Source organism: Lacerta agilis, chromosome 3 (assembly GCF_009819535.1).
Source record: "Lacerta agilis isolate rLacAgi1 chromosome 3, rLacAgi1.pri, whole genome shotgun sequence".
Lineage (NCBI taxonomy): Eukaryota > Metazoa > Chordata > Lepidosauria > Squamata > Lacertidae > Lacerta > Lacerta agilis.
Window position 1 is genome coordinate 518,043 of NC_046314.1, and position 13,656 is coordinate 531,698.

General features: G+C 51.0%; 1 protein-coding gene across 1 annotated transcript in view; it reads right to left on the reverse strand.

Annotated features, from left to right (window-relative positions):
- KPNA3 (karyopherin subunit alpha 3) overlaps positions 1-2,859 on the reverse strand; it is a 37,535-nt gene extending 34,676 nt beyond the window's left edge. The window contains exon 1 of the mRNA XM_033145553.1: positions 2,721-2,859. Coding sequence (XP_033001444.1) covers positions 2,721-2,807 — 87 coding nt within the window. The 5' untranslated portion in view covers positions 2,808-2,859. The remainder of the gene's footprint in view (positions 1-2,720) is intronic.
- Positions 2,860-13,656: the final 10,797 nt, after the last annotated feature.

Sequence of the window (13,656 nt, forward strand, 5' to 3'; positions counted from 1 at the left end):
GAATTTTAAAATACAATGATTCATCAAATATTAAAAGCTTCCCTAAACAGGACTGCCTTCAGGTATTTTCTAAATGACAGGTAGTTGTTTATCTCTCTGACCCCTGATGGGAGGGCACTCCACAGGGTGGGCACCACTACCGAGAAGGCCCTCTGCCTGGTTCCCTGTAACTTCACTTCTCACAGTGAGGGAAACACCAGAAGGTCCTTGGCGCTGGACCTCAGTGTCCAGGCAGAATGATGGGGGTGGAGACGCTCCAGGTATACTGGGCTGAGGCCGTTTAGGGCTTTAAAAGTCAGCACCAACACTTTGAATTGTGCCTGGAAATGTACTGGGAGCCAATGTAGGTCTTTCAGGACCGGTATTATATGGTCTTGGTGGCCACTCCCAGTCACTAGTCTAGCTGCCGCATTCTGCATTAACTGTAGTTTCCGTGTCACCTTCAAAGGTAGCCCCACGTAGAGTGCATTGCAATAGTCAAGAGTGGGCACATTCTTGCCCCCACTCTGTTTACAGGAGACTCGTGACCTTAGACATAAAAGCAACACATTCCCCTACAGAGAGCACTCAGAAAACACCTTTACCACAGGTCTGCAGTTTGCCAGCAGCACAACTGCTCCTTTACCTTGTGACCACTGCCTTGTGACCACTGGGAAGCACAATGCATCATGAAGGGAAAGCAATATAGTTTGCATAAGGTCCCTGGTTTGATCCCCAGCATCTTTCAGTTTAAAAGGGTTTAGCAAAGCTGGGAGAGACCTCTGTCTTGATAACCAAATGTGGCGATTATGAGAGCGAAGGATCATGTTCAGACAGTCTATTTTCTCAGATGTGGCATTTCCCATTGCAATTCTGAGCATAGGAGGACTCCACAGCACAAAAGATAACTGTTTAAGCATGTGGATACCAGGGAAGTTTCCACAGCTCAGTCAATGCAATTCATGTTCATAATCACAGATATGTTCTATACAAATTGCCAACAAACATCTGGGAGTTGTTGGATATCCAAAGTTTTTAGGATCCAGTTTGCATTAACATCTAAGGTAATTTCAATCAAATGGTGCATAATGACATTAAGAGGGGAAATAGCAATCTACATCCGAAAATATACACTCAAATTCAATCAATGAACTGGTATGTACTCAAGATTAGGCTGCACCTCCTTCATTTAAACAGCCTCAGTCTGTCATTTTCAGATTTAAGACCCAATTTTAATTATTAATGGTGCTCGTCACTAAGATAAAAGAATGTGGTTTTGGGCGGTATATAAATCCAATAAAGAATAATAATAAATAAGAAAACTAACTGTGCTTCGAAAACTAGTAACTAAATTAATTATATGCTGCATATAGATAAAATAAACACAGCACAGGGCATTGCATGTGTGATAATATGAGGGCATTATCAATTATAGCAATCAATTTGAAAACATGGGCACATCCACATTGACTGTATTTAGGCTCTCCAGAGCCCCTGTATGGTGGAATAGGGCCCCCCTCCCCACAATATCACTTGGCTTAGAAGAAAAGATTCCCTTTGGGCCACACTACACCTATGCTATAATTTAAATAAATAGGACAGTGTGTCTGTACCCTTGCAATTGGTTCTCTTTTATAGGGAGCAACTGGAGAACCAACAACCAAACTGAGCTCCATGCCAACTGGATCCAGAGTTAACAACCCAAAGGCAGGTTGGAGGCGAAGCACTGACATCTATGGCAATAGGTCACCTATTCTGTTGTTACTATTCCATTTCTTCATCAAAGTGACCATCTTGTAAACTAGCTGCTTCATTATATATGATGTCCCTATAAACTCAGTTCCAGGTGCATTTGGATATTCCAGCCTGCAGCTGGATGGAGGCCTACAGGGCTAAACAAAGGAGTTCCCATTAAATGTCAGTGATGATAACATGCAAGGCTCCTACCAATCCTGCATATTGGAAATAGAGTGTTTAACAAGGAGACAGAATGGGTTGCTCTTCACTTTCTCATTTGTAGGTGATGATGGGGGGGGTGCTATTTGGAGGCAGTAATATCACCGGTCTTCAAAATACAGTTACTGTATCTGGGCTAATTGGACACTTAACTGACCCATAGCCCAGCTAGGAGTAAACACGGCTATTCTAAGGGGGTGGGGGCGCCTGTCAAAACCAACACATGGTAAAGGACATGTATGCATTTGTCCAAAGTTGCAGGCAGGATGGGGCCGAGCTCGAGGGGAGATCCGTGGAAGTGCAAAATGGCTGTCAGGATCCCCAAGCGGCGCCCCGGGGTCCTTGAACCCCCGGCTCCTGCGCCCCGGAGGCGGCGTCCCAAACGACAGCGAAGGACAAAGAGGGCCAGAGGGACACGGCCGAGCCCCGGCTGCCCCGGGCCACGCAGCAGGAAGGGCAGCGCCAGGCGAGGGAAGGAGGGAAGCCCCGTCGCCACGGGAGGGGGCGCAGAAGCACAAAGGGCTCCCGGCCGCCCCGCTGCCCGGCCTCCGCCTCAGGGAGCCTCGGCACCGGCCGCGGGAGAAGCAGCCCGGCGCCGGGGAGGCGTCTGGGGGTCCCGCCAAAGGGCGCCGCGCCGCCCCGACAGGCAGGCAGGCAGGCAGGCAAGTAGGCAGGGAGGCGGCCGAAGAAGCGGGATCCCGGCGGGGCGCCCGTCCCGTCCCCACACGAGGCAGGCTGCGGCCTACGTAGAGCGGCTTCTCCCGGCCCGGCCGCCCGGCACCCACCTCCACGTCTCGGCCCTTGTTCTTGAAGCTCTTGAAGCGGTGGTTCTCCAGGCCGGCGGCGGCGGCGGCGGCGGCGTTGTCAGCCATGACGGCGGCAGAGGCTCCGGGCTGAGGCGGAGACGGCGCGCGCGCGCGCGAGCGAGCGCAAAGGGGCAGGGGCGGGGCAACGGGGGTGACGCCCGGTGACGAGCAGGAGGGGCGGGGCTTCGGGGGCGCCTGCGCAGCCGCGTCCCGACGCCGGGGTGGCGATCCAAGAGCGAGAAAGGACAGAGCGGCCGCAGAATTGTGTCGAGGCCTTGCTTCCGGGTTCCCCTGGGCGCCGCTGCTCAGGAGCGGACGGCCCCCTCGAAAGGCGTGGCGGCGCCCGGGGAGAAAGAGGCCTCGGGGCCGGGAAAAGCAGCGCGAAGTGACGGGAGGCGGTTGCTTGGCCTTGCAAACAGCCGCCCACAAGTGGCCCCCATGATGCACCTGCCGCCCCGACTGCCCTGCCAGGGAGTCCCGGGCGCGGCGCTGCAGCTGAGGCCGGAGGGGAGGCGAGGAGGAGGCGGCCCAAGTCCGGCGCTGGAACGTCAGGCTCCGCAGCCGCCTCCGGAGGGCCTTTCCGCGGGGATCAGCGCCGCTCGGTTACTCGCCCCGGGCCGGGCCTCGGCGCTGCCGCCCCCTTCGCTCACTTGGCACTTCCTTACCCGCCACAATATGGTCTGGAAACCTGAAATCTGAACCCAGGGACTTGTTGACCTAGGCATGCATGCATGCATGCTTTTTAATGCTCTTTTTAAACCAGCAACCTTGAAATAAAAGGTTTTTCTATATGCCAGATTCGCACAAAAGGTGTGCGCTTCTCTGTGTGTCACTCCAAGCCAGGCGAGCTATTTTACAGCGTCCTTCCCGTCAGACTAAAGGAATTAACATGGGAGTAGAGGGTGTGGCAACAGACCGCCCCCAGGGTCTATTGGATTTTCTCCCCATGTTGTATTAGCTTGGGGGGGAGGCGCAGGCTGCCACTTGGATGGAGGTTATTGTGAAGCTGCTGCTGTCAAAAACTATTAGAGAATCTAAGCGGCTTCACATTCACATTAAATTCCATTGTGGACAAGCCCTGGGAAGGCAAGGGAGTTACAATCAATCGATTTTATTTCAGCTTTAAGCTCATAGAAAAACAAAGGCAAATACAAAGCAAATACACAGGCACTGTTAAAATTGGTAACAATAAAAGACTTACTAAGCATGTAAAATTAGATAAATATAAGGAGATTTCAGCTCCTAAACAGCAACCCATTACGTCTCTCGTATGTCAAAACGGAAGTTAAAAATTTCGCCATTTGTAAAGTTACAAATTGATCTGTATCTTGCAATAAGAAAGTTTCTGCCCAGTCTTTATACTGTGTGATAGACCAGATGTTTTCAACCACCTTGGGTCCCTGGGTCCCTTGACTATCTACCTTCTTTCTGCAGGACCCCCGTGGGGCTCAAAAGCCCAGTTAGGTCACCCATTGGCGGAGGAAGGCTCCGCGCTACCCAGGGCGGGGTGGCGTCACGATCGGTGGGCCGCCGCTTCCGTAGCTCCCCGCCGATCGCGCATGGCAGCCCCACGAGCCGCCTTTTTGCTCTGCGGCTCAAAAGGGGGCCGCGGAAGCGGCGATCCGATGACGGAGTGCACCTGCCGTTCGCTCCGTTGCCCCGGGAGCAGCAGCACCACACACACCATGCGCTGCTGCTCCTGGGGCAACGGAGCGAGCGGTGGTGCATGGGGGTGACAAGCGGCGGCCCCTCCTGCCACTCCCCACTGGTCACCCCAGGAGCAGCAGCGCTGCATGGACGGGGTGCTCGCTCAGCCATGCGCTGATGCTCCTGGGGTGACGGAGGGAGCGGCGGCGTGTGGGAGTGGCGGGAGGGACCGCCGTTTGTCACCCCCCCTCCCCTGTCACCCGGGGCGTACCGCCCCCCCTAGCGACGCCCCTGAGGTCACCCACCCTTGCCTGCAGAACTGGCAGCCCCTCAACCCTTTTCAAACACCCTCCCTTGGGGGTCCTCTGGGCAGCCACCCCTGGTCTCTGAGGTGCCCCCCACCCCAAAGAGAGCCATCATTTGCCTGCGGAGCTTGTAGCCAGGGCTGCTGCAATAAACAGCTGTGCAAGCTCTTGGGAGGCAGAGAAGCAAGAGGGCATCAGAGGAGGGAGGGAAGGAAAGAGGGACAGAGTCTAGTGTCCTGAACATCATTCAAGGCACCCCAGGGTGCCATGGCATGCTGGCTTAAAACCACTGCCTTAGGGCACCCTATCATCTCAGGTATCGGCACTATCACAGTGGGTATTTCTGGATATATGGACTCTGTTCTGAAACCATATGCTCCTAGCCACAGACTTTCTGAGGAAAATACAGTCTTTGAATAATCTACCTAACAATACTATACTAGCCACTATGGATGTGGGGTGCCTCGGGGTTCCCCACCACCACCCCACACAATGATGGATTACAAGCTATAAGCCCCTGGGCTCTCGCTTGTGGGGTGCCTCGGGGTTCCGTCCTCTCCCCCATGCTTTTCAACATCTACATGCAGCTGCCGGGAGAGATCACCAGGGGCTTTGGGCTGGGTATTCATCAATATGCGGATGATACCCAGCTCTACCTCACTTTCAAATCAGAACCAGTGAAGGCGGTGAAGGTCCTGTGTGAGTGCAGGGGCGTTCCTAGCCCCTCGGCTGCCCGGGGCGGAAAGCCAAGGGGCACCCCTGGGGGGCGGGGCATCGTGGTGCGTGCGTGCGTCATGACATCATGACGCACACACACGCGGGGCGACGGCCCGCCATCCCCGGGGGCGGGGCATCGCTGCGTGTGCGTCATGACGCACGCGCGCGCAGCGACGCCCCCGCCCCTGGGGTATGCCGGGCGGGGGCTTGGGAGCATCGGCAGGCTACAAAGAGCCCCGAAGCCGCAGCCATAGCGCAAAGGGCTGCCAGGCTGCGGCTTCGGGGCTCTTTGCCGCCCACCGAGGCTCCGGAAAGCGGCGGCCCGGCATCCCCGGGGGCGGGGCATCGCTGCGTGTGCGTCATGACGCACGCGCGGCGACGCCCCGCCCCCTGGGGTATGCCGGGCGGGGGCTTGGGAGCATCGGCGGGCTACAAAGAGCCCCGAAGCCGCAGCCATAGCGCAAAGGGCTGCCAGGCTGCGGCTTCGGGGCTCTTTGCCGCCCACCGAGGCTCCGGAAAGCGGCGGCCCGGCATCCCCGGGGGCGGGGCATCGCTGCGTGTGCGTCATGACGCACGCGCGCGCGGCGACGCCCCGCCCCCTGGGGTATGCCGGGCGGGGGCTTGGGAGCATCGGCGGGCTACAAAGAGCCCCGAAGCCGCAGCCATAGCGCAAAGGGCTGCCAGGCTGCGGCTTCGGGGCTCTTTGCCGCCCACCGAGGCTCCGGAAAGCGGCGGCCCGGCATCCCCGGGGGCGGGGCATCGCTGCGTGTGCGTCATGACGCACGCGCGCGCGGCGACGCCCCGCCCCCTGGGGTATGCCGGGCGGGGGCTTGGGAGCATCGGCGGGCTACAAAGAGCCCTGAAGCCGCAGCCATAGCGCAAAGGGCTGCCAGGCTGCGGCTTCGGGGCTCTTTGCAGCCCACCGAGGCTCCGGAAAGCGGCGGCCCGGCATCCCCGGGGGCGGGGCATCGCTGCGTGTGCGTCATGACGCACGCGCGCGCAGCGACACCCCCGCCCCTGGGGTATGCCGGGCCGCCACTTCGGGAGCCTCGTCCGTGCAGCGCTGCTGCTCCCGGGGTGACGGAGGGAGCGGCAGCGCATGGGAGTGGTGGGATGCGCCGCCGCTCCCTCCGTCACCCCGGGAGCAGCAGCACTGCACACACCCGCCTAGGGGCGGCACCAGGGGCGGCCCGCCCCCACCGCCCCCACCCTACGACGCCCCTGTGTGAGTGTCTGGAGGCAGTTGGAGGATGGAGGGCGGCTAACAGATTGAGGTTGAGGTTGAATCCTGACAAGACAGAAGTACTTTTTTGGGGGGACAGGAGGCGGGCAGGTGTGGAGGCCTCCCTGGTCCTGAATGGGGTAACTGTGCCCCTGAAGGACCAGGTGCGCAGCCTGGGAGTCATTTTGTCCATGGAGGCGCAGGTCAATTCTATGTCCAGGGCAGCTGTTTACCAGTTCCATGCAGGCTGAGACCCTACCTGCCCGCAGACTGTCTCGCCAGAGTGGTGCATGCTCTAGTTATCTCTCGCTTGGACTACTGCATTGCACTCTATGTGGGACTACCTTTGAAGGTGACCCGGAAACTACAACTAATCCAGAATGCGGCAGCTAGACTGGTGACTGGGAACGGCCGCCAAGACCACATAACTCCGGTCTTGAAAGACCTACATTGGCTCCCAGTATGTTTCCAAGCAGAATTCAAAGTGTCGGTGCTGACCTTTAAAGTCCTAAATGGCCTCAGCCCAGTATACCTGAAGGAGTGTCTCCACCCCCCATCGTTCTGCCCAGACACTGAGGTCCAGTGCCAAGGGCCTTCTGGCAGTTCCCTCACTGCGAGAAGCCAAGTTATAGGGAACCAGGCAGAGGGCCTTCTCGTAGTGGCACCCGCCCCATGGAACGCCCTCCCACCAGATGTCAAAGATAAAAACAACTACCAGACTTTTAGAAGACATCTGAAGGCAGCCCTGTTTAGGGAAGCTTTTAATGTTTAACAGACTATTGTATTTTAATATTTTGTTGGAAGCCGCCCAGAGTGGCTGGGGAAACCCAGCCAGATGGGCGGGGTATAAATAATAATGATTTTTCTATTGTTATAAGGAACACCATCTCAGATCAAATCACAGTGGACTTTGCTACCAAACTCTACCATTTTGTCCTCACCCACAACCACTTCAAATTTGGAGATGACCTGTTCCTCCAGATCAGCAGCACAGCAATGGGCACCCGCATGGCCCCACAGTATGCCAACATCTTCATGGCAGATTTGGAACAACGCTTCCTAAACTACCCTCTTAAACCTCTCTTATACCTGCCATACATTGACAATATTTTTATTATCTAGACACATGGTCAGCAGACCCTGGACACCTTCCACCTGACATTCAATAACTTTCACCCCAGCACAATCAATGCAAGAAATACATTTTCTGAACACTACTATAAAAATACAGGATGGACGCGCAGAGACACCACCTTATACCAAAAACCAACTGATCAACAAACATATCTACTGCTTCCAGCTACCATCCCAAACATAACAAACAATTAAATCATATATAGCCAGGCTCTATGTTACAGCCACATTTGTTCAAACTCTACAGACAGGGATTCTCATCTAAGGGATCCACACTAAACCATTTTGGAACTAAAATATCTGCCCGATGAAGTTAAACAACAGATCAACAAAGCCAGACTGATACCCAGAGAGAACTTGCTGCAAGACAGACCCAAAAGAGAAAATAGCAGAACACCACTAGTAATCACATACAGCTCCCAAGTTAAAACAGCTCAATGCATCATCAGAGATCTACAACCTCTCCTAGACAACAACAGTTATCTTTCTCAAGCTCTGGGAGGAAGACCTTTCATTGCCTACAGACAGCCACCCACCTTAAACAACTCCTCACCCACAATAATACTACAACCAGACTTAACATGAACACTGGTACCAGAGCTTGCACTAAACCCAGATGCCAACTTTGCTGCCACATACACCCAGACAACACCATCACTGGACCCAACAACATCAAACATACCAACTCAGGACTATTTCATTGCTCATCTTCCAACATTGTGTATGGCATCAAATGCCAGCAGTGCCCTTCAGCTCTCTGTATTGGACTGTTATAATTTTAAGGTCATATATATATAGTAAGGGCACATTTAAGATATGAACAAGGTGTGAGCCTGTGACCTAGATTCAGGAATTGTTGTTGTTGTTTAGTCGTTTAGTCGTGTCCGACTCTTCGTTAACCCATGGACCAGAGCATGCCAGGCACTCCTGTCTTCCACTGCCTCCAGCAGTTTGATCAGATTCAGGAATTAAGTAGTTATAATAACAGAAGAGTGGCCAAAACCCAGATAATGCAATCGGGTAACTTGCCAGAGAGGAAATAAAGCAATGCACTCAGATTTCTGTTGTAGACTGCCTTTTCTGTGATGTATGTATGATGTATCTGGGGGGTGGTCTTGGACTCCAGGGCAGGCAATTTAAAATGTCTATATAAGGGCGGGCACACCTTTGTTCTGGGTCCTCCTCCTCTCTCCTGCGTGTGGGGGAGCACCCTGTTGCAACAGTTACTGGTAATAAAGATCAGGCTTACTAGCTGTTTTGCTTCTCAATATTCTCTGGTTGGTCTCTTTGTTATTTTCTCCTACCGATAGAGAACCTACAAAAGAACTCTATTTGGGCACTTGGGTACTCCATAAGGGGATCAGAGAAGTTTTTTTCTTATATCAGGACAAACAGGACAAACCCTATGCCAAAGGATAAATGGACTTAAATCTGACATCAGGAATCGCAAGACAGAGAAGCCAGTAGGAGAACACTTCATTCTCCCAGAACATTCAATAAAGCAGTGTTTTTCAACCTTTTTTGGGCAAAGGCACACTTGTTTCATGAAAAAAATCACGAGGCACACCACCATTAGAAAATGTTAAAAAATTTAACTCTGTGCCTATATTGACTATATATAAAGTAATTCTCTTGAATTTTTCAATTTTCCCCACGGCACACCAGGCAACATCTCGCGGCACACTAGTGTGCCGCGGAACAGTGGTTGAAAAACACTGCAATAAAGGATCTCAAAGCAGCTGTCTTATTGCAAAAGAATTTCAGAAATAGACTGGAAAGAGAAGTTGCTGAATTACAACTTATTACTAAATGGAAAACTATGGAGAGACCTGGTCTGAATAGATATATTGGATTCTTGTCTCATTACGCATGCTAAAGCCATTTTTGGTCATCTGCATACTATCCCATGCTTTTGCTGTAGGACTAATTGCAGTTGTTAAGACTTTCCTGTAGGACTGATTGCAGTTGTCAGCAGGTTTACCATACCCATTGAGTCAATCACCCATCTCCTACTACCCTTCTGGGTAAAAAAAACCCCATCCCACTCTCCCACTATATGTAAGGGTCTGGTGACTTCTGTTTCAGTATATCTGAAGAAGTGTGCATGCACACAAAAGCTTATACCCAGAACAAACTTAGTTGTTGTCTAACGTGCTACTGGACAATTATTATTTATTTCCACCGCCTTAGAGCTACCTTCACATTGGGTATGTATTGTGGAATAACCACACTTTGTCCATTCATTTTTTGAAGAGCATCTGCACATCACCACTGTGAATAAAACATCTGTTTCCCCCTTCCTCAAGCTCAGAAAATCACACTTGGAACCAGACAAAATGGAACAGCTGCAGAATTTCCCCAGGTGTAGATGCCACATTGCACTGCTATTTCATCTGTATTAAATTGCTCTGATCTAGCCGGAGTGGGAGCTCCTTGCAAGCCCCATTAGCTGCTTGTTGGTACTGGTACTTACAGAAAGCTGTGTGTGATGCTTTGCAGGGCCCCCCCCCCCAGCCCCCATTGCTCTCTTTAGCACTGCGGATGAGCTTACGGGGGGAGGGGGGGCTTGCATAGAGCCAAGTGCTCTGCTTACAGAGAGAACTACTTCAAACTTTAAAGCCCTCACAACCAGCTGATCCATGGGCATAGCCAGGGTTTTTGTTGTGGGGGAGGCCTTTTGTTAAGGGGAGCAGAACCTCAGCTATGTATTTTCATTGATTTGGGGAGGGCAGCTGTCCCTCCCTGCCCCCCCCCCCCAGCTACACCCATGAACTGATTATTCAGAATTCAAAGCACACTGTACTGGTCATCTGATGTCATTGTAGCTCCAGGTGATTAATATGTGGTCCACATGGAGCAGGGTACCTAAGAATCCCACCTGTACTTTAACTGCCATTTTAACCCTTCACCTTACAAATACCAACTCTGTATCAATTTTCTGTCTCCTTCCCCCCTCAAATTTCAGGTGGTGGGATAACCTTGATTATGAGTGATAAGGAAAAGTTTCAGCTGTCACCTTCCCCACCGCGCAGTCCCACCGTGAGGCTTCCGTACTAGCGAGTGCGGGACCGCAAAGCCTCCCTTACCCGACGATGAGCGGGGCACCCCTTTCCCCCTGTCCCTGCCATTCCCCTTCACACTAGTTGCACAAGCACCCACATAAACCCTCGCGATAAAGGGTTCCCCCAAAAGTCCCGATTTGCGCTTCTGAAAAGCCTCCGAGGGCGCTCCTGTCAAAGCGTTCCTCGTACGGGCCATTTTCTCAATGAATGGCAAGTCCACCAATCAGAAGAATGCATTCAGCCCAGCCTGCAAAATGGAACGTTCAGCTCGACTGTGATGTACTCAACACCTTCAGGCTTGACTGCACGCTAAGTGGATATTGACAGGCTCCCTGCTGCGAGAACAATGGAACTGAAACTAAATTGTATCCAGCAGGGGAAGTTATTAATTATAACTGGATACAATGTAGCAACTGGACAATTTGGACTCTGGGTGGTCTGTTTGACAGCTCAAAACGTTTATTATTATAAAAATCAATATCTCCGGAACGCAATGTCCGATTTGCTCGATTCTGGTGTCTATCTTCTCTATTTGATGCCCACATCTGAAAGTACCTTAATTCTTCAAGGACCTGATTTTGGCACCAAGAGAACTGGGTGGCTGCTTTTGTAGCAGATTAACAACTAATAAAATGGTTGTCAAGTTGTTAAATACCAGAACTAAGCCACCATTCCCCAAAATGTGTCCTGTAAATATGCACTAAACAGCAAGCCCACAACTTGCGCACATTGAACTTCATTCCCCTGACAAAAATCCGGGGAGACACTGGCAATCCTGCCCGCCAATGAAACCCATGTATTTTGACTATACACAATGTTGGCTTTAGGCCAAGGTTACAAGATTTTTTTTCAATGAATCAGGGAACACTTTTCAGCTTCAATGGATTTTGTCGGGACTGATTTGTAAATCCGGGGACTGCCCCCAGGAAACAAGGACGTCTGATAACCTTACTTTAGGCACAATCCCTGGAACGTAACCCCCATGTAAGTTGTGAGCTTACTGTACTCATGTTCCTTGGAGCTTTCTGCTCTGCACACTTGACTTTGTTTGCACGTATTTGATTTGCACTCTCAATTTTAAGGGGAAGGGGAAGCATTGAGGGGCAGTAAATGACCTTTGGCTCTCCATACCCAGGCAGGATTCTGCCTGGCCCTCAAAGAGTGTTCAGCTAACAAGGTAAGTGGAAGTGGGATATGTATATCAGTGGTAAGGTAAACGTAAAGGGACCCCTGATCATTAGGTCCAGTTGTGTCTGACTCTAGGGTTGCGGCGCTTATCTCGCGTTACTGGCTGAGGGAGCCGGCCTACAGCTTCCAGGTCATGTGGCCAGCATGACTAAGCCACTACTGGCGAACCAGAGCAGCAAACGCAGCATACCTTCCCGCTGGAGCGGTCCCTATTTATCTACTTGCACTTTGATGTGCTTTCGAACTGCTAGGTGGGCAGGAGCTGGGACCAAGCAATGGGAGCTCACCCCGTCACAGGGATTTGAACCGCCAACCTCTTGATCAGCAAGCCCTAGGCTCTGTGGTTTAACCCACAGCGCCACCCTAAGTGGTACTCAATCCCTAATTGCTGGGTTTTTAAATGGAGTTTTGACATGTGACATTCCTGCTTGTTCATTTTGGTGTACTGCTAGTTTCTTTTTTAGACTGGAGACAACTTTTCTGATAGAGGCATTGCTTTGCTTTGATGTGTACACTCCTTTATCCCTCTTTTCCCTCAAATAAGTTTTTTTAAGATTTTGAAATAAAAAACCCATGACATTCTGAAAAGCTATTCTGTGCCCAGCCCAAATTTATGGGTCATTTTAGCATTCAGAGTTAATGCTTGAAGTGCTCTCAGCAGGTGTGAGTGCAAGCTTGGCCCTGCAACCATGGGTGCCATGCAGCATGCATGGCCCTGGCACCAAAATCTGTGGGTGCCTGGGCACACAGGGAGTTGGCACCCATGTGTCTCAGTTACCTGTGAATAAATATACATCTCAAATGTGCATGGTATTTTTAAATCAGTAACCTGGACACACCTCCTGGTTCGTAGCTTGTCCCCGTCTTGAAGGTGTTGGGAGCTAGTAGCAAGAAAATGCTGCTGTACCAAGGTCATAACGTGGCTGTTCATGTTGATGCAGAGATGTAAATGCAAAATGTAAATACATGTTTGTCCCCTGGGAAAACACCTTCCTGGCTTAGGAAACCAGCGAATAGTGGCAAGCACTTAACACATACGGTATTCAGTAGCTTCAGTACAAGTTTTTCCCTCTTGGCAATATATTCACACTGATTTTAATTCAAGCTCCTGCACTATTATAAGTAAAGCTCTTAAAAGTCTGGCTGATGTAATGGCGGGGGTTTTTTTTTTTTGTTTGTTTGAAATACATGCCGGAATCTTAAAAGTAGTGGGCAAAAGTAGTTGCACAAACATCTTTCTAAAAGCAGAATGTAGGAATTCTGAATATCTTCTCCACTGATTCAAGAAAGCTGTGAAAAGATCCTTCTCTGAAGAATAGCACATTAATAGAAAAATAAGTATTTCTAGTATCAGTGGAATATAAAGAATCCAAAATAATGTCCTTCATAAGGCTGAAAAACCTGCCAGGGTATGCATGTGTGTTAACTGTAACAATAAAGCAATTAGCTTTTTCAATCTACTTGTAAACAGAATTAAGATAATATATTCAAGGATCTGAAATGCAAAGACATAATTTTCAATAATTAGCAAATAAAGAAAATAGCAAAGAAAGGGGGGGCAAATATGTTGAAGTACAAACTTTTTTTAAAAAAAAAACTGCTGTACTATTCCCAATAAATCTTTCTCAGAGGTAAGAAGT